Raw genomic sequence first — 22467 nt, forward strand, 5'->3', positions numbered from 1 at the left:
CTATTATAAAGCAATTTTTCCTCCTTTCTCAGTATAACGTGTAGCATAAAATATAGCATTTACCAAGAATTTGGGAAATTCCTCTGTAATATCTTTTCTCAATTAGGGTAATCACTAAAATTTCATACATGCAGGTCATCCAGGAACTGAGACTTTTGTTAAACAGATTTAAAAATGGATTAAATGTTTCCACACTATTAAGTGTGGATTGTAAATGTGCACAATGAGACACATAAAATGATGTGTATACCTTAAAAAGTTTTTCAGGTTTACATGACGTGATGCCAAAGTGTCTAGTGGGTGGAGCTTAAAGACTTCAACGTTGCACAGTTTCAGCAAGTGAAATAACAATAACAGTGAAAAACTAGTGTAAAAAAAAGATACAGATGCAGTTTGTCCAAAAATATGAAAAATAACTGATGTGACCAAAATAGCCTTTTTAGCTGAAAATCATTGCATTGTTTAAATGTTTGTGTATTATTTATAGTTTCTGTTTTTGTTGGCCAGCATTAAGATATCTTAACACAACAAATCACTAAGTAAATATTTTTTTCTTCAGAAAGTGCACTTCATGAAGAGAAAGATTAAGTATGAGTTAAGCAGTGCTTGTGTGGTCCAGCTTCAGCATCTTCTCATACAAACACAACTAAAAATCTTGTAGCCGGGGTCACATGTTAAGAGACTCTGATGTGTTTGTTAAAAAAGATTCTGGTCAGAGAAGAAAAAGGGTTTTCAAATTGAGGGGGAATGCTTTGAATGTCACACAGAGTACTGTGTATGTGTACCAGTACTGGTCGTGCTTACAGCATTAATTGTGCTTTATGTATTATTTACAGACAAAAGACCGTAAAAGCACTTTTGTGGACAATTTTATTCCATGAATTACCCGCAGGGACAGAACCAATGGGGAGCAGCCATTGCCGGCCGGAAGTGATGTACGTACAGTCATTGATTCCGGGTTATTGGGTGCGAATAAACAAGCAGTGTTCTGTGGGTCGAGATTCGAGGTGAAAGGAGGTGTTAAAGAACAAAATATGGTTAGCGACTTTGATGAAATGGGTGTTAATGTAGTAGGCTAGTAGCCTAGCCTACTACATTAAGCAATACTGGACAATGTGCAATCTCATCTCATCTCATTATCTCTAGCCGCTTTATCCTGTTCTCCAGGGTTGCAGGCAAGCTGGAGCCTATCCCAGCTGACTACGGGCGAAAGGCGGGGTACACCCTGGACAAGTCGCCAGGTCATCACAGGGCTGACACATAGACACAGACAACCATTCACACTCACATTCACACCTACGGTCAATTTAGAGTCACCAGTTAACCTAACCTGCATGTCTTTGGACTGTGGGGGAAACCGGAGCACCCGGAGGAAACCCACGCGGACACGGGGAGAACATGCAAACTCTGCACAGAAAGGCCCTCGCCAACCACGGGGCTCAAACCCGGACCTTCTTGCTGTGAGGCGACAGTGCTAACCACTACACCACTGTGCCACCCCACAATGTGCAGTATAAAGTGCAATATCTCTCCTGCTGGCCCCCCCTTCCCCCCTCCTCTTTTCCCCATATCTTATTCTTTTTATATTTGTATATGTAAAAAATTTAATTTATCTAGAAGTTTTTTCTCTATTTTCTGTTTATCCTGTAATGATGCTGCTGGAATCTTAATTTCCCTGAGGGATCCCTCCCAAAGGGATCAATAAAGATCTAATCTAATCTAATCTAATCTAACCAGAGAGGGAGGAGGCTTGTGAGGACAGTGAGTCGTCACATTCTAGGGATTCAGAGGAAGAAACTGCTGCAAGAGATGTGCATAATGGTAGATCCAAAATGGCTACCACTCCATGGTATCGATGCAGGCAGTGCTCTGACATGGAGTCCTACTGTTGTCAAGCACATGAACTCATTGCAGACCGCTTTGACGTCTGCATTACATCCACCCCAAATCTGCACGAGTATGTCCTTGGAAATGGCCTTCATTGACGGCATGATCTGCAGGTACCTCCAGGGACCAGCACCTGAATGGGAGCTGATGAACAAGCAAGTTCTCAGTCAAGTAACTTCAGAACACGTTGATTAAATATAGACCTAATACTTGTAATAGATCTTTATTTTATGGCACATATCTATTATTTCATGGCATTATGTGCAAGTAGATTTGCAATCGGACAAAACAACGACTGTGCGTCACTATCAGTGCTGGAACAGCCAGTGAAGGAGGCAACATGTCGCTGACCATGCCTGACTAGCGGAGCAGTGACTTAAAACTCGCGTGTACTTGACAAGAGCTTATAATGAATGTTACATGACTTGTTCTTGATTCTAAGATTCCTGTTCTTGGCTGGTAGGAATGGAATCCAATGTGGTCTTCAGCTGTTGCATGCTGAGATGCTTTTCTGTTCACCATGGCTGTAAAGAGTTGCTATGAGTTACTATACAGTTAGGTCCATAAATATTTGGACAGAGACAACATTTTTCTAATTTTGGTTCTGTACATTACCACAATGGATTTTGAACAAAACAATTCAGGTGCAGTTGAAGTTCAGACTTTCAGCTTTAATTCAGTGGGTTGAACAAAATGATTGCATAAAAATGTGAGGAACTAAAGCATTTTTTAAACACAATCCCTTCATTTCAGGGGCTCAAAAGTCTCATCTCATTATCTCTAGCCGCTTTATCCTTCTACAGGGTCGCAGGCAAGCTGGAGCCTATCCCAGCTGACTACGGGCGAAAGGCGGGGTACACCCTGGACAAGTCGCCAGGTCATCACAGGGCTGACACATAGACACAGACAACCATTCACACTCACACCTACAGTCAATTTAGAGTCACCAGTTAACCTAACCTGCATGTCTTTGGACTGTGGGGGAAACCGGAGCACCCGGAGGAAACCCACGCGGACAACATGCAAACTCCGCACAGAAAGACCCTCGCCGGCCCCGGGGCTCGAACCCAGGACCTTCTTGCTGTGAGGCGACAGCGCTAACCACTACACCACCGTGCCGCCGGGGCTCAAAAGTAATTGGACAAATTAAATAATTGTAAATAAAATGTTCATTTCTAATACTTGGTTGAAAACCCTTTGTTGGCAATGACTGCCTGAAGTCTTGAACTCATGGACATCACCAGACACTGTGTTTCCTCCTTTTTAATGCTCTGCCAGGCCTTTACTGCAGCGGTTTTCAATTGCTGTTTGTTTGTGGGCCTTTCTGTCTGAAGTTTAGTCTTTAACAAGTGAAATGCATGCTCAATTGGGTTGAGATCAGGTGACTGACTTGTCCATTCAAGAATATTCCACTTCTTTGCTTTAATAAACTCCTGGGTTGCTTTGGCTTTATGTTTTGGGTCATTGTCCATCTGCATTATGAAATGCCAACCAATCAGTTTGGCTGCATTTGGCTGGATTTGAGCACACAGTATGTCTCTGAATACCCCAGAATTCATCCGGCTGCTTCTGTCCTGTGTCACATTATCAATAAACACTAGTGACCCAGTGCCACTGGCAGCCATCCATGCCCAAGCCATCACACTGCCTCTGCCGTGTTTTACAGATGATGTGGTATGCTTTGGATCATGAGCTGTACCATGCCTTCACCATACTTTTTTCTTTCCATCATTCTGGTAGAGGTTGATCTTGGTTTCATCTGTCCAAAGAATGTTCTTCCAGAACTGTGCTGGCTTTTTTAGATGTTTTTTAGCAAAGTCCAATCTAGCCTTTTTATTCCTGAGGCTTATGAGTGGCTTGCACTGTGCAGTGAACCCTCTGTATTTACTTTCATACAGTCTTCTCTTTATAGTAGATTTGGATATTGATACGCCTACCTCCTGGAGAGTGTTGTTCACTTGGTTGGCTGTTGTGAAGGGGTTTCTCTTCACCATGGAAATTATTCTGCGATCATCCACCACTGTTGTCTTCTGTGGGTGTCCAAGTCTTTTGCATTGATGAGTTCACCAGTTCTTTCTTTCTTTCTTTCTTTCTTTCTTTCTTTCTTTCTCAGGATGTACCAAACTGTAGATTTTGCCACTCCTAATATTGTAACAATTTCTCGGATGGTTTTTTTTCTGTTTTTGCAGCTTAAGGATGGCTTGTTTCACCTGCACGGAGAGTTCCTTTGACTGCATGTTTTCTTCACAGCAAAATCTTCCAAATGCAAGCACCACACCGCAAATCAACTCCAGGCCTTTTATCTGCTTAATTGAAAATGACATAATGAAGGAATTGCCCACACCTGCCCATGAAATAGCCTTTGAGTCAATTGTCCAATTACTTTTGGTCCCTTTAAAAACAGGGTGGCACATGTTAAGGAGCTGAAACTCCTAAACCCTTCATCCAATTTTAATGTGGATACCCTCAAATGAAAGCTGAAAGTCTGGACTTTATGTCCATGTCCATTATATATGGACACGGACATAAACTTGAATATGTTTCAGTAAACAGGTAAAAAAACTAAATTTGTGTCAGTGTCCAAATATATACGGACCTAACTGTATCCTTCCTGGCAGCTCGAACCAATCTGGTCATTTTACTCTGACCCCTCATACCTTTGAAATACTCAAATAAACCAATCCATCTGGCTCAAACCAACACCCATGCCACAGTAAAAGAAAGTCACACTTTGAGATCACAATTTTTCCCATTCTGATGTTTGACGTGAACATTAACTGAAGTGCTTGATTTGTATCTGCATGATTTGATGCACTGTGCTGCTGTCAAGGGATTGAGAAAACTGCAGAAAACACCAGGTGGATGGCTGTTCCTAATAAAGTGGCCAGTGAGTGTATGTGATAGCATGTAACTACTGTCACATAGTGATGAGCAAACCTGTGTAGTGAAATGTTTAAAAAAAATTTCCTTCAACACCGTTCCCTGTAATAGTGAAATGGTATTAAAAGTCTTCAGTTGCAATAAAGATACATTTGGTCTTTATTTTTTTTTGAGCTGTAAATTAAATGATTGTGGTATGAGTGATGAAACACATCAATGCTGGTGTTAATATTGACAAAATTACCTTTTTTAAAATAAAATTAACATTTTGTGTGTTAGGGCGGCATGGTGGTGTAGTGGTTAGCGTTGTCGCCTCACAGCAAGAAGGTCCGGGTTCGAGCCCTGTGGCCAGCGAGGGTCTTTCTGTGCGGAGTTTGCATGTTCTCCCCGTGTCCGCGTGGGTTTCCTCCGGGTGCTCCGGTTTCCCCCACAGTCCAAAGACATGCAGGTTAGGTTAACTGGTGACTCTAAATTGACTGTAAGTGTGAATGTGAGTGTGGCTGGTTGTCTGTGTCTATGTGTCAGCCCTGTGATGACCTGGCGACTTGTCCAGGGTGTACCCCGCCTTTCGCCCGTAGTCAGCTGGGATAGGCTCCAGCTTGCCTGCGACCCTGTAGAACAGGATAAAGCGGCTAGAGATAATGAGATGAGATTTTGTGTGTTAAATATGGCTTTAAAAAGCCATCTAGTCGTTAAAATCATCCTAAGGTTACAAGGCCGATGCTGATGTAGAGTCGACTGTTTGGTACTTCTCTCTGGTCATGAAAAACCAGAGGTGGGTGCCCCACCTACCCCAACCTACACCCTTGAGTGAGAGTCTGTGAATCTGCGATCATTTCCAAATACTGTATGTTTCACACATCCATGCACCCCCTCCCCCTTCATCCCCTTGCCCACTTTTTTTTTATTTAAAAATTTTTTTAAGCATTTTTCCAAAATTATTGGAGCAGGTGGAGTTAGACTTTAAACGAGACCATTTTGCCCATTGGCACATTTAATATGTTGGGAGTTGAATGATGGACTCTGGTGTTTTTTGTATGTGACCTGTTCATCCTTGCAGTTCCTGTTCATTGTTTAAGAACAATGTGAAACGCTGGCAAAAATCATTTTACATTTGTGCAACAATAAATGGTTAAATAGATCTAGTAATTGTTAAACTCTCACTGTACATTTGCACATTGTGTGAAACATGCAGGATGTGTACCTGACTCTGAAAGCTAACGAACAGTACATCAGTTTTTCTATCATTTCTTTTTCAAACATTTTATTGATTTCATCGAATATAAAAGGATCTAAAAAACATGAATATGAAATAGAAACAGAACAAGGCATGACATCCATCCATCCATTATCTGTAGCCGCTTATCCTGTGCAGGGTTGCAGGCAAGCTGGAGCCTATCCCAGCTGACTACGGGCGAGAGGTGGGGTACACCCTGGACAAGTCACCCGATCATCACAGGGCTGACACTGAGACAGCCAACTATTCACACTCACATTCACACCTACAGTCAATTTAGAATCACCAGTTAACCTAACCTGCATGTCTTTGGACTGTGGGAGAAACCGGAGCACCCGGAGGAAACCCACACGGACACGGGGAGAACATGCAAACTCCACACAGAAAGGCCCTCGCCGGCCGCTGGGCTCAAACCCAGAACCTTCTTGCTGTGAGACAACAGTGCTAACCACTACACCACCGTGCCGCCCAAGGCATGACATGATCAAACAAATTAGATTAATTGACAGGACAAAAAAAACTGATCAGCTAGCACCAAGTAACTCCAATGCGACAGAATGAAACGTTAAGCCATTCAGACCCTGCATCTACGGCATTGCAACAGACATTGTGTTTTCTTCTTTTTGTTTAACGTTTTCCTGCACATAGCACCAACTGAGACCTGGTGTTCATCAGAATGGATGTTTAACAGCCAATCAAACAGCAGCTTAGTTCCTCCCACTGCATAAGAAAAAAAAAATCAGCACACTGACATGAGATATGGCAGTACTCCTCCTAAAGAGGTGGAGTCTTCTTATTCTTTCAGCTCCTCCTATTAGAGGTCGCCACAGCAGATCATCCAATTTATGTTCCACATATTTGATTTGGCATAGATTTTACACCAGATGCCCTTCCTGATGCAATCCTCCCCGAATCTATCTAGGCTTGGGACCAGCACTAAGTATGCACTGGCTTGTGCAACCCCAGTGGCTGGGTATTTTATCTAATCTGCATGTCTTTGGACTGTGGGGGAAACCGTAGCACCCGGAGGAAACCCACACAGACATGGGGAGAACACGCAAACTCCACACAGAAAGGCCCTCGCTGGCCGTGAGGTTCGAACCTGGAACCTTCTTGCTATGAGGCAACAGCACTAACCCCTGCACCAAAAGAGGCAAAGTAAGGGCTCATATTAACTTTTTAATCTTATTTATAACAGTTTTTCTCAGGTTATATGTTTGTTACATTAAGCGTTGGACTGGGAAATAAAAAGTTCGCATCTCATCTCATTATCTCTAGCCGCTTTATCCTGTTCTACAGGGTTGCAGGCAAGCTGGAGCCTATCCCAGCTGACTACGGGCGAAAGGCGGGGTACACCCTGGACAAGTTGCCAGGTCATCACAGGGCTGACACATAGACACAGACAACCATTCACACTCACATTCACACCTACGGTCAATTTAGAGTCACCAGTTAACCTAACCTGCATGTCTTTGGACTGTGGAGGAAACCGGAACACCCGGAGGAAACCCACGCGGACAACATGCAAACTCCACACAGAAAGGCCCTCACCGGCCACGGGGCTTGAACCCGGACCTTCTTGCTGTGAGGCGACAGCGCTAACCACTACACCACCGTGCCGCCCGAAATAAAAAGTTGTGTGGCGAATTTTGAAACGAAAAATATGACAACAACCCCGTACTGTTGAACACATCAAGACCTGACTGCAGGAACAATGGGACAAAATAACACGTGAAACACTGCATCATTTGGTGTCTTCGGTCCCTAAACATCTTTTAAGTGTTGTGAGAAGGAATGGCAAGTGGTAAATGCTTTACAGTTCCAACTTCTTTTTTTTTAGAATGTGCTGCAAGAATCAAAATTGAAATGTGTATTTTGGAAAAAAAAATCGTGAGGCAAAACATTGAATAATGTGCTGTTGTATTGTTTTAATGCAATACAGGTCAAAGATTATTTACATATTGTTTTCAGTTTTAATTTCTATTTCAACATACCGTCAACCATACAACTTTTTTTCTGATTTGAGTTTGTACATACTACAGGTACAAATGGTATACCCTTAACGATACTACACCAGTGATAAAGAAAGGTACAATTCAAGATGGTCTACATACTAAAGGATGTAGTTTGGTCTGGAGAAACAGTTTAGAGACTACTATAGGTTTAGATGGCTTCTTACATCAGGATTATTACACTTTCGTCTTCTGTAACCGCTTTATCCTGGTCAAGGTTGCAGAAGAGAGACTCGGCAGGACAATAACCTGAGGATTGAAGCCAGCACCCTGGAGCTGTAAGGTGGTGACACTATCCACTACACCACCCTAGCTGGTATTATTTGTATTTAATTTGCAGATTGTGAGAAGTGGTAGGTTTTCGTGTTTTTCCTGCTTTATGAAAAAGCTGTCTTACAATAATTATCTCTGAACAAGAAAGAGAACAAAATCAAAGTCTTCAATCTTCTTTGTGCCAAACAAACAAACAAACAAACAAACAAACAAACAAACAAACAAACAAACAAACAAACAAGTGTTGTATACAACAGGGGTTTTCAACATTTTCTGCCTTCCAAGTAGTGTTCGGGAATCAGACACAGTCTCAGCGTTTAAGTCTAGGCTGAAAGCATATCTGTTTTGTCAAGCCTTGTGTTAATGGTGTTTATGAGGTAAAGGTGTAGATCTGGAGGGTCCTCAGACAGAGTGTTTTGGTAAACTGGGATGTATGGATGCTGTCAGTCCCCCACTCACTTGCTCACTCGAGTTTGTTGACGGTGTAGTGGCTGCTGCTTTATGTCCCAGGGCTCCCTCATGCCTGTGTTACCTTCTGGCTCTCTCCTTTTAGTTATGCTGTCATAGTTAGTTGCCGGAGTCCCTGCTTGTACTCAGTGCAATATGTATACTGTTCCTACTTATTCAGGTGACATTGGGCATACCTAACAACCTGTGTTTTCTCTCTCTTCTCCCACCCCCCAAATCTGTCCCTCTGAGTTACATGTCGGTCCTGGGATCGAGATGGTGATCTCTTCTGCTCCTCGGACCTGCCTGATCCATCCTGGTGCCCTGTGTCTGGTTGGAGTCTCATCGCATCGCTCCTGTGGAGGACGGCCCCATGTGGACAGTTGGGGGTCGCGCCTGGAGGACGCTCTGGACTCTTGCAGTGGTGCTTTTGTGGCTGGGGACTGCAGTTGACTTGCTGACTTTAGGACTGCAGTTGACTTGCTGACTTTGGGACTATGGTTGTCGTAAACGGTTTTGCGCTTGGGTTTCCGTTGGTGGGGGGTTTATAGCATCAACGAAGCTGACTTTATGTTAGGACTGTTAATGTTATAGTCATGCTGTCTGTTGTTGCCCAGATGGGGATGGGTTCCCTTTTGAGTCTGGTTCCTCTCGAGGTTTCTTCTTCATGTCGTCTGAGGGAGTTTTTCCTTGCCACCGTCGCCACAGGCGTGCTCGTTGGAGATAGATTAGGGATAAAATTAGCTCATATTTTAAGTTGTTCAAATTCTGTAAAGCTGCTTTCCGACAATGTTTACTGTTAAAAGCACTATACAAATAAACTTGACTTGACTTTAAGGCCCACCTATTCATACTTGTAATGAGTCAGGGCCCATTAAAAAAGATCCCCAATTATTTTGGCTCATCTATTCTATTAGAATCTAATAATCTATTGTCAAGTATATTAATGGGATGCAACATCACTCCCTGTTACAGATGGGAGCCCAGGAATTAAATAAATACAATTAAAAACAAACTGTTTTCAGTGATAGGTATTGTATTTAAAACTGTATGGATGTACCAGAAGCCAACATCAAACCATGCATGCAGGGCATTCTCAGTCAAAAGGGGTTAATGATCCAAAAGTGGAGTCTGGTCCATTAACACAAGAATTTACTGCCATGTTTGTGTCCAGCAAACAAGCAAGTTATTAAAACCAAGAAGTACACTCAAAAAAGTGGATATAGAAACCACTCAATGGGATGCCATAGCCACCAAAATGCCTCATTTTCATTGATAACCCATCGCAAAGCATCGCGAGCTGTAGTGTGACCGTAACTTAATGAGGCAGATGTGACATCGGATGCAACTCAGCAATTGTACCCTACTACTAGTAAAAATTAGCTTCAACTTGAAAAAAAGAATTGCAGCCCACTAGAGGGTGCTTCGTGGCCCATTAGTAGTTGAGAAACACTGGTATACAACATAATAATCTTTGTATACAATATAAAAATTTTAATCTAATAATGGATAAAACTAGACAGCTAACTTGAAATAATTACTGAAGGTTGTGGAGCTAACCATATTTTACAACCAAGGCAGTCTCTTTTGTAACTGCTGGAAATTTTGCATGTGCTTGTATCTTCACTGAGTACCAACAGCAAAGTCACCAACTCATGATCGCAACCCTTGAGTGGTTATCCCATAAAAGGTTTTTGCTACATCACACTTACCCTCCACCCCTTCCTGGTCAAACTCTAGTTTGGTACTTGGCCTTCCTACTGATGTTTTGGAATACCAGGACAGTTTCCTTCAAAACTACCAGAGGATGTACAAGTTCAAGCATAAATAACACACTTTTCAAGACCTAGTTTTGTGCGTGCACACACACACACACACACACACACACACACACACACACACACACACACATTTATAAATGATGTAAATAGTTAGAACTTGCTTTAGAAATCTCACAATATCAATTTATAAACCCAGAAATAAATCCATATGCTTGTGCACATGCTTAGCTTTGAAAGCTGTCCTCACTAACACCTCCAAGGTCCAACCCAAAATTGCTTAAATTCCAAGATCCAAGGCCCAATACCCTAAATTCTTAGAGGAATTCAAGAAAAAGGCACTTTCAAACATTCCTGAAGGTCATCATCATCATCATTCATGAGCCACCCATGTCATGCCCAGACACTGAGCAGTCTGACTGTTATTAATGCAAATGTACACAACTGTTACCATCTACTGCGGTTTAAGAAATGTGTCTTTTTCTTCTGTGCTCTGTTTTTCATCCTGAGGTAGGTCCTGTTCCTCTGGTCTGTGTATGTTCTTGTCTACTAGGCGAAAAGATTCCATGAACTCATCAATGTCTATGTAGCCATCTTTGTTTACGTCTATGCTGACCACCAGGTCATTGATGGCTTCATTGGAAATCTCCATTTGCAGATAGGCACTTAGCAGCTTCCATGTCTGACAGAAGTCTTCAAAAGAGATGAGGCCTGGAGAAAAACAACATGAAAAAGCAGATCACTCATGAATGCAAACTACTTGGTTCAGCTCACAAAGAATGATAAGAAGTAGACCATGAGTTTATATAGGAGATAGTGAGTTTGGAATTGGGAGACGAGGATATGTTCTCATACCCGAGTTGTCTGTGTCCACTATTCTGAAAATGGTCTCCAAAGTGGACCGGTGCCTGTAAAGAGTCTCCAGCAGTGTCTGCTCAATGTACTGCATGCACAAGAAGCAGGCTATTTGATGGATAGTAAACACAGCACAAATCCTTTGACATAATGTGTTTATGCATGCAAACGATTCGTTAAATTAAAAGCATTTCTCATTCTTAGACAATCCAGATGTTTTTGGTCTTGCATTGCTGTAAATGCAATTAGAACAACTGGCTATCTTGGTATATTGTTTCATCTTTTTTTTTAACCTAAGATCATTTAAGAGTTGATCTTTTACTTCTTGCAAAAAGGCAGACAGGATTCGAGACACACAATATCCCCTGCTGGCAACTATGCCATAAATCTGGTAAAATGCGACTGAATTGAACGAAATTGGAATATGTGTATTACTGACATATAACAAAGAATCCTGCCAAGTTTCGTGAAATTCCTCCAAAAATTGAGAGAGGAGATGATTTCAGAAGGAAAACACAGTCATGAAATTGTCAAAGTATAATTTTGTTAATCAAGGGCTGTAACTCTGGTAAAATGTGACCAAATTTAACAAAATTGGAGTATGCGTATTACCGACATATACCAAAGAATCCTGCAAAGTTTTGTGAAATTCCTCCAAAAATTGTGAGAGGAGTTGATTTCAGAAGCTTCCCGGGACAGACAGACATCGCCACGACATAATCCCCCTTCGGACCTTTCGGCCAGCAGGGGATAAAAACTGCCAGGCTACTGAACTTCATTGTATGCCAAATTAGAGTGATCATTATATTGACCTTTTCCCAAAAAGACCTACTCCTTTCTAGTTTCAAAATATTTAAAATGAAATACTGATATACAGTGGGGCAAAAAAGTATTTAGTCAGTCACCAATTGTGTAAGTTCTCCCACTTAAAGATGAGAGAGGCCTGTAATTTTCATCATACAGTAGGTATACCTCAACTATGAGAGACAAAATGAGAAAAAAAAATCCAGAAAATCACATTGTCTGATTTTTAAAGAATTTATTTGCAAATTATGGTGGAAAATAAGTATTTGGTCAATAACAAAAAGTTCATCTCAATACTTTGTTATATACCCTTTGTTGGCAATTACAGAGGTCAAACGTTTTCTGTAAGTCTTCACAAGGTTTTCACACACTGTTGCTGGTATTTTGGCCCATTCCTCCATGCAGATCTCCTCTAGAGCAGTGATTCTCAAACTGTGGTACGTGGGCTCCATTCTAGTGGTACGCCAAAGAATCACTTAATTAAATATAAATAAAAAAAAAAATAAAAATAAAACGTGAAATACTATCCATAATATCCGAATGGATGAAAAATATCTTATCAACCGATGACAAGAAAATGAAAGGAGATACAAATTAAGTTAATAATTTTAAAAAGTTTGCAAGTGCTTCTGGGTAGCCATACGTAGCGTACGTACGCATTCCCACCGGTTCCGCTGACAGACGGTTATCTGCCATTGGTAGACTAGGCTGTGATGGGAAAAGGTGGAGGTGGCTTTGCTAATTATGACGAGTACGACAAAATTACTGTCGTGGCTTAAATCCGCGAATGGGAGCGTGGATCAGGAGAGAGGGAGAACTGAAGAGGACGTGTGTGAGCCGAGCGCAGATGCTAACGACAGTGGCAAAACCAGCCCCAGAACTGCTAGCAAACGGCAGAAACCAGTGAGGAGGAAGTATGACGAAAAATACATAAAACTGGGATTCATTTGGAGCGGGACAGAGGAGCTGCCCAGGCCGCAGTGTGTTGTATGCGGGGACGTTCTGTGCAATGAGTCCATGAAACCATCGCATCTCAAACGGCATCTTACAACCAAACACACAGCACTAAAGGACAAACCAATGGATTTTTTTTTTTACGAAAACGTAATGAACTGAAGCAGTCCAAGTCCACCATTCTGTCCTATGGTACACCTGTAGCCAAAGCACAGGAAGCTTCATATCGTGCCAGCCTCCTGATCGCCAGAGCCAGTAAGCTGCACACAATCGAGGAACTGCTGTGTTTGCCATTAGCCAAAGAGATGACACGCATCACGTGTGGAGAGAAAGCTGCCAGAGAGTTAAACTTGGTGCCGCTTTCAAATGACACCGTGTCAAGGAGAATAAATGACATGGCTGACGATGTTAAAAAGACACTGATTGAGCGCATTAAGAACAGTAGATAGTTTACCATACAGCTTGATGAGACTACAGATGTTGCAGATTTGGCCAATTTATTTGATTCATTATTTAAGTACAGTGTTTTATTTTCCTATATTTAAACAGTGTTACTGTTCAAAGTACTGTATGTAATGTTACAGTGGCCAACAATATTAAATATACTTGTTAAATAAAACCTCCACCTTGTTTTTAATGAATACTTAGGTCTACTACACTACTGTATTTTAATGTTGGTCATTATGGTGGTACTTGGAGAGCCAAGTATTTTCTGAGGTGGTACTTGGTGAAAAAAGTTTGAGAACCACTGCTCTAGAGCAGTGATGTTTCGGGGCTGTTGCTGGGCAACACGGACTTTCAACTCCCTCCAAAGATTTTCTATGGGGTTGAGATCTGGAGACTGGCTAGGCCACTCCAGGACCTTGAAATGCTTCTTACGAAGCCACTCCTTCGTTGCCCGGGCAGTGTGTTTGGGATCATTGTCATGCTGAAAGACCCAGCCACGTTTCATCTTCAATGCCCTTGCTGATGGAAGGAGGTTTTCACTCAAAATCTCACGATACATGGCCCCATTCATTCTTTCCTTTACACGGATCAGTCGTCCTGGTTCCTTTGCAGAAAAACAGCCCCAAAGCATGATGTTTCCACCCCCATGCTTCACAGTAGGTATGGTGTTCTTTGGATGCAACTCAGCATTCTTTCTCCTCCAAACACGACAAGTTGAGTTTTTACCAAAAAGTTCTATTTTCGTTTCATCTGACCATATGACATTCTCCCAATTCTCTTCTGGATCATCCAAATGCTCTCTAGCAAACTTCAGACGGGCCTGGACATGTACTGGCTTAAGCAGGGGGACACGCCTGGCACTGCAGGATTTGAATCCCTGGCGGTGTAGTGTGTTACTGATGGTAGCCTTTATTACTTTGGTCCCAGCTCTCTGCAGGTCATTCACTAGGTCCCCCGTGTGGTTCTGGGATTTTTGCTCACCGTTCTTGTGATCATTTTGACCCCACGGGGTGAGATCTTGCGTGGAGCCCCAGATCAAGGGAGATTATCAGTGGTCTTGTATGTCTTCCATTTTCTAATAATTGCTCCCACAGTTGATTTCTTCACACCAAGCTGCTTACCTATTGCAGATTCAGTCTTCCCAGCCTGGTGCAGGTCTACAATTTTGTTTCTGGTGTCCTTTGACAGCTCTTTGGTCTTGGCCATAGTGGAGTTTGGAGTGTGACTGTTTGAGGTTGTGGACAGGTGTCTTTTATACTGATAACAAGTTCAAACAGGTGCCATTAATACAGGTAACGAGTGGAGGACAGAGGAGCCTCTTAAAGAAGAAGTTACAGGTCTGTGAGAGCCAGAAATCTTGCTTGTTTGTAGGTGACCAAATACTTATTTTACCGAGGAATTTACCAATTAATTCATTAAAAATCCTACAATGTGATTTCCTGGATTCTTTCCCCCCATTCTGTCTCTCATAGTTGAGGTGTACCTATGATGAAAATTACAGGCCTCTCTCATCTTTTTAAGTAGGAGAACTTGCACAGTTGGTGGCTGACTAAATACTTTTTTGCCCCACTGTATAAACAGAAATACTAAAATATAATGTGCTTTAAAGTTGGCCGTCTTGTAAATGAGCTTATAAATTAAAGCAGGTCAGAGTAAGAAGGCGACTGCACCGTACCGCGAAAGGTAAATCCAGGACTAGAACTGACATTTTCTGCGTTATCACATCTTTATACTAAGCACTGTTTTACCTCGCAGTTCGGTTCCTTTATAGAGAGGTTATGGAACCAGTTGTGGTAATCCAGCATGTCGTTGGTAGCGTTGGTGAGGAGCTGAGAGCGCAGCATTCTTGAGGGCAATCTCAGGTGCAGCACCTGTTCTACAGCACTGCTCCAGGCATTCAGAGAGATTAGACCTGCGAATGGACCAAGAGGAAAAGCTTTTGCTAGTCTTCTTGTATTTATAATCAGGAGTTTACAATATATAAGTATAATAGGGGAAGCCATGGCCTAATGGTTAGAGAAGCAGCTTTGGGACCAGAAGGTCACCAGTTTGATTCCATGGACTAGCAGGAATGGCTGAAGTGCCCTTGAGCAAGGCACCTAACCCCTAACTGCTACCCAGGCTGCTCTAGGTATGTTGTACGTCGCTCTGGATAAGATAGTCTGCTAAATGCCATCTAATAAATATCATGGATTTGCTAATATAGGCAAAAATAGTATTTCCAGATGAGGACCTGTTTGTAGCAGGTATATTTTATTCAACAAGGGCAGGAGAGTTAAAAAAAAAACCACCCTGGACAGAGAGTACAAAGGTTGTTCCTTATATAAACATCAGAGGACCACAAATCTAACTATTTTACTATTTAATCTTAGGAGCATGTAAATATACAAGAAACCAATTCAGGATAACCTGCTTTGGTCCTCAATGACAGACTGTAGATGCAAATACCACATTTAGAATAAATTCCAGATCTTTAATAAACTCTTTTATGCATGAACTAAATATTCCATGACATACAGCTGACATATATATAAGTCACAAAGGAACCCATTATTTTACTCAACATGGGAGATGCTGTGTCCATCACTACAGAGCACAAATCAGTGAACAATTTTTTTTTTTCAGTCAAATAGCTGTGAAGAATTATTCATCAGAGTTTTAAAGGAAAAGTCCACCCGAAACAACCTGCCTATTAATCTTTACAATTAACATGTGATCTCCAGAGCGGCATCGTAAAATTTATTACGTAATGAAACTCGAAGTTGACTTTTCTAGTTTAGACATGTTGGTCAATTTTCACTTTGGCTATCAGTTTCCTAGATTACCCACAATGCCCTTTGACTGCCTGCTGATCATGATGCCAGTCACATTTAGCCCTCACTTCATCTCCAAGATGAAAAGAGACGAACGCAGCAGATCTTTAGTCTACTATTCTGTCCAGCTGTCTCACCTGCTCATGTGTACACTCTGCACAAACAGACCAGGTTCCAAAGCCTCAACTTTCATGCTAATACTGACATCATTGTGCTTGTTATCTTGCATATTTTGCTAACTAGCTGAGCCAAGTCTCTGGCGTAACTCAGTGCAACTATGTTGTATACAGTGGTGCTTGAAAGTTTGTGAACCCTTTAGAATTTTCTATATTTCTGCATAAATATGACCTCAAACATCATCAGATTTTCACACAAGTCCTAAAAGTAGATAAAGAGAACCCAGTTAAAGAAATGAGACAAAAATATTATACTTGGTCATTTATTTATTCAGGAAAATGATCCAATATTACATACTGTAATACCATTCAAAATTGAAACATGGCTGGATCAAGCAAAGAGTGCTACCACCCTTATTGAAGCAGCTCCCCCAAATTTTAATTTCATGAGTGCTACCCGACATGGGAAAGGTGGAGGGATCGCAAATATATTCAAAGCCTCTTTTCAATGTAAATGGTCCTCACTTGGTGATTTTACATCCTTTGAACACTTATGTGCACTTGTTACATGCTCTCCTAAAATATTGTTATTAACTATTTACAGGCCTCCGAGACATTCAGCCAAAGTTTTTCTGGAAGAGTTTGGTGAACTGTTGTCAGTCATTTGCTTAGAGTTTGGCTGTCTTATTATATCTGGGGATTTTTAACTTGCATGTAGATAATTCTGAAAACACTTATGCCAGAGAACTACTTGCACTTATTGACAACTTCAACCTAGTACAACATGTACAGGGGCCGACCCACTCTTGTGGTCATACCCTTGGCCTCGTTATCGCAAAGGGCCTTACTGTTTCTACTACTGTTGTTGACCTGGCCTTATCTGATCATTTCTGTGTTTTCTCTGATGTTTCTATGTCCCCTCACATTCAGAACAGCTCAACGACTATGGGTAGGAAAGTCATAAACGACAACACGTGTTCTCTTTGAGCAAGCTCTCTCACGGATCTCAACTAAAATGTCAGACTCTGTAGACGACTTACTGGAAATTTTTAATTTAAATATGACCCAAATTATGGATGATATTGCTCCATTCAAAATCAAAAGAGTCAATGACAAGCAGAAAGCACCATGGAAGCAATACCCAGCTGTTAAATTGCTAAAGAGAGAATGTAGGAAGACTGAAAGAAAATGGCGCAAATCTAAACTTCACATCCATTATCAAATCCATAAAGAGATGCTTTGTAAATATAATTATGAAATTGGTAAAGCAAGACAGTCTTTCTTCTCCAACATCATCAACAGGAATATGAACAATGCCCGTGTGCTATTTTCAACAGTAGAGAAGCTAACTAATCCCCCACCACAATTAGCACCTGAACTTCTCTCAGTTAATAAATGCAATGAGTTTGCATCCTACTTCAAAGGTAAAATTGATAAAATAGGGCAGAATATTGCTCATAATATATCTCAGTTGCAAATAACTGAAAGGCTGCAAATCACCAGTGACACAGACAGACAATTTCAACACAATGTCAGAATTTTGTTTGATTGATTACGAAAAAACTGTACAAAATCTCAGTTCCTCAACATCTGAATTGGATGTTCTGCCCACCAACTTTAATTCTGTTCTTCACCTCATAATTACAGATGTGCTTCAGATCATAAATACATCCCTAGAGACTGGCATTTTTCCTGTGTCCCTGAAAAAAGCTGTTGTAAAGCCCCTACTTAAAAAGAATAATCTGGATGCTTCAGTATTGAACAACTACAGGCCAATATCAAATCTAACATTCATCGGGAAAATCCTTGAAAAAATTGTCTTCAATCAATTAACTGCCTTCTTGATATCAAAGAGCTGTTTTGATAACTTTCAGTCAGGATTTCGTGCCAATCACAGCACTGAAACAGCGCTGATTAAAGTTATAAATGACATACGTCTTAATACTGATGCAGGCAAAACATCGGTCCTGGTGTTACTGGACCTCAGTGCAGCTTTTGATACTGTTGATCACAACATACTGCTATATTGACTTGAACACTGGGTTGGGTTGACTGGTAAAGTTATCAATTGGTTAAAATCATACTTAGAAGCTTCTTTGTTACCATGGGAAATTGTACCTCAACATCAATGTCCTTGACCTGTGGTGTCCCCCAGGGGTCGATCCTTGGACCATTACTATTCAACCTTTATATGCTCCCACTTGGACAAATTATCAAGAACAACTCAATTTTGTATCACTGCTATGCAGATGACACCCAAATTTATTTTGCTCTATCACCTAATGATTATGCCCCCCTTGAATGTCTCTACCAGTGTATCGACCAATCAACAACTGGATGTCACAAAATTTTCTTCAGCTGAACACAGATAAAACAGAAGTAATTCTATTTGGGAAAAAAGACGAAAGACTCAGGATTACCACTATTCTTGACACAAAGGGGATTAAAACAAAAGATATGGTTAAAAATCTTGGTGTTTTCACTGACAGCGAGCTAAACTTTTTGACAGTCACATGAAAGCAATCACTAAATCGGCATTTTATCACCTAAAAAACATTTCCAAACTAAGAGGACTTATGTCAAAAAATGATCTGGAAAAACTTATACATGCCTTCATCTCTAGTAGGGTTGACTACTGCAATGGCCTTTTCACAGGCCTGCCAAAAAAGACCATCAAACGACTTCAGGTGATTCAAAATGCAGCAGCGAGGGTTCTCACACGAACAAAAAGAACAGAGCACATTACTCCAATTCTAAGGTCCCTTCACTGGCTTCCAGTAAGCTACAGAATTGACTTTAAAGCATTGTTGCCGGTGTACAAATCTCTAAATGGTACAGGGCCCAATTACCTCTCTGATATGTTGCAGCGGCCTAACCCAATCAGATCTACCAGATCGCAGCAGCAAAATTTACTGGTAAAACCAGTTGTTAAAACAAAGTGTGGTGAAGCAGCTTTTAGCTACTATGCAGTACAGTGATGGAACCAACTCCCAGAGGACATTAAAAATGTTCCTGCTGTTGGCAGCTTCAAATCTAGATTAAAGACCAAGCTGTTCTCAGATGCTTTCTGCTAACTGATAAATATCATCTTTACATGTTTTAAACTTTACTTAACTTTTATTCTATTTTATTCTGCTGTTTTTTACTGAACTTTTACTTCATTTTATTATTTTATTTCTACTATTGTTTAATTCTTATATTATTTTTATTTTTCTCTCTTCTTCCCCCTTTATTTTATGTAATTTTATTTTCTATTGTTTACTGTTTTGCCTTTACCTCTGTAAAGCACAAATCTGCCACTGTGTATGAAATGCGCTATATAAATAAACTTGCCTTGCCTTACTGTATCTGTGAGTGGCAAAAGTATGTGAATCTCTAGGATTAACAGTTAATTTGAAGGTGAAATTAAAGTCAGATGTTTTCAATCAATGGGATGACAATCAGGTGTGAGTGGGTACCCTGTTTTATTTAAAGAACAGGGATCTATCAAAGTCTGATCTTCACAACACATGTTTGTGGAAGTGTATCATGGCACGAACAAAGGAGATTTCTGAGGAGCTCAGAAAAAGCGTTGCTGATGCTCATCAGGCTGGAAAAGGTTACAAAACCATCTCTAAAGAGTTTGGACTCCACCAATCCACAGTCAGACAGATTGTGTACAAATGGAAGAAATTCAAGATCATTGTTACCCTCCTCAGGAGTGGTCGACCAACAAAGATAACTCCAAGAGCAAGGCGTGCAATAGTCAGCAAGGTCACAAAGGACCCCAGGGTAACTTCTAAGCAACTGAAGGCCTCTCTCAGATTGGCTAATGTTAATGTTCATGAGTCCACCATCAGGAGAACACTGAACAACAATGGTGTACATGGCAGGGTTGCAAGGAGAAAGCCACTGCTCTCCAAAAAGAACATTGTTGCTCGTCTGCAGTTTGTTAAAGATCACGTGGACAAGCCAGAAGGCTATTGGAAAAATGTTTTGTGGACAGATGAGACCAAAATAGAGCTTTTTGGTTTAAATGAGAAGCGTTATGTTTGGAGAGAGGAAAAAACACTGCATTCCAGCATAAGAACCTTATCCCATCTGTGAAACATGGTTTAGTCCTGAACCATCATGTATATCATGATGGTTAGTATCATGGTTTGGGCCTGTTTTGCTGCATCTGGGCCAGGACAGCTTACCATCATTGATGGAACAATGAATTCTGAATTATACCAGCAAATTCTAAAGGAAAATGTCAGGACATCTGTCCATGAACTGAATCTCAAGAGAAGGTGGGTCATGCAGCAAGACAACGACCCTAAGCACACAAGTCGTTCTACCAAAGAATGGTTAAAGAAGAATAAAGTTAATGTTTTGGAATGGCCAAGTCAAAGTCCTGACCTTAATCCAGTCGAAATGTTGTGGAAGGACCTGAAGCGAGCAGTTCATGCGAGGAAACCCACCATCATCCCAGAGTTGAAGCTGTTCTGTACGGAGGAATGGGCTAAAATTCCTCCAAGCCGGTGTGCAGGACTGATCAACAGTTACCGGAAACATTTAGTTGCAGTTACTGCTGCACAAGGGGGTCACACCAGATACTGAAAGCAAAGGTTCACATACTTTTGCCACTCACAGATATGTAATATTGGATCATTTTCCTCAATAAATAAATGACCAAGTACAATATTTTTGTCTCATTTCTTTAACTGGGTTCTCTTTATCTACTTTTTGGACTTGTGTGAAAATCTGATGATGTTTTAGGTCATATTTATGCAGAAATATAGAAAATTCTAAAGGGTTCACAAAATTTCAAGCACCACTGTACATAAAGTTAAAAGATAGAGAGGGTGCACTTGTGCATTTGTCCATTATACACTTTATAATGTATTTCAATGTAATGTATTTCAGGGTGGACTTTTCCTGCTCACCATACTTAAGCGACTGCACAAGACCTAAATCCAATCTTGTACAAAACTACGGATAAAATGCATCATGCACTTTGATTCTGTGGTTTGTAAGAAGTACTGCACCTGTGTTCTCCTTATCATATTCCTGAAAGGTACTGATGAGCTCTGACTTGTGTGCAAACAGTTGCTCTCTCAGAACTTTAAGAGCAGAGTGCTCTGTTCCTCTGATACTGAACAGAAAAGAAATAGGACAGAATACTGACATGGTGCCAAAGAAGCAAGATGGCCTTCCCTCCAAAACTCATTCCCCACTGCAATGAGTAAAGTATCCACTAATGAGCACTTTAAAAGACGCAACCCATTTTACATCTCTACATGTAAACCTTTTGCATTTTTACAGAACATTGCACAACTTTAAGGGAAAATCCACCGAGAGAGCAGACATGGTGAAGTGCAACGATATTTGAGTTATTTCTGTAAAATGCAATTTCAGTTACATTTATTCCATGCTTATGAGAATTTAATTTTGTATGAGTTTAACTTTTTTGGTCACTTACTTTTCTCCTCTCTACATATATGCAGTAAATTAGAGAGAATTCTTAAATACAAACTCTGAAAACAGTGATTTAACAAATCCGACTAAAATAAAAATGCATAAATCTGTGTTGTACTGATGTGTTATATTGGTGTAAACGAACATGAAAAATCAGTTATTTACCTTTGTCCAAAGCTCATTTCCCGAGTCTTACTGTTGGTCTGGTACTGGATAAAGTAAGGTACTAGATCTGGACCTAACCTGACCAGAGCTCCCCTGTTACTGCCCACTTCATAGTAGTTAGATGCTGAAAAAATTGTGAGGACCTGCAGAGACAAATATGACAACTATCATCCTTTACAATAGCAAAATGTAACCTATATGTCAAATCAACCAGCTGATATTAAGAATATTCAATTAAATTCAACTGTATCTGTATCACACTTTAACAATATACGTTGTCATAAAGCTGCTTTACAGAAACCTGGATGTAGATTTAGATCCCTAATCAGCAAGCCAATGGTGACAGGGGCAAGGAAAAAC

At 40.8% G+C, this 22467-nt stretch overlaps 1 protein-coding gene across 1 annotated transcript in view; it reads right to left on the bottom strand.

The window, feature by feature from the left end:
- Positions 1 to 10872: 10872 nt before the first annotated feature.
- ppef2a (protein phosphatase with EF-hand domain 2a) overlaps positions 10873 to 22467 on the bottom strand; it is a 35800-nt gene continuing 24205 nt past the window's right edge. Inside the window, 5 exon segments of the mRNA XM_060907129.1 lie at positions 10873 to 11225; positions 11370 to 11457; positions 15323 to 15486; positions 21513 to 21619; positions 22108 to 22250. Coding sequence (XP_060763112.1) covers positions 10969 to 11225; positions 11370 to 11457; positions 15323 to 15486; positions 21513 to 21619; positions 22108 to 22250 — 759 coding nt within the window. The 3' untranslated portion in view covers positions 10873 to 10968.

This window comes from Neoarius graeffei, chromosome 24, assembly GCF_027579695.1.
Source record: "Neoarius graeffei isolate fNeoGra1 chromosome 24, fNeoGra1.pri, whole genome shotgun sequence".
In the NCBI taxonomy this organism is placed as follows: Eukaryota; Metazoa; Chordata; class Actinopteri; order Siluriformes; family Ariidae; genus Neoarius; species Neoarius graeffei.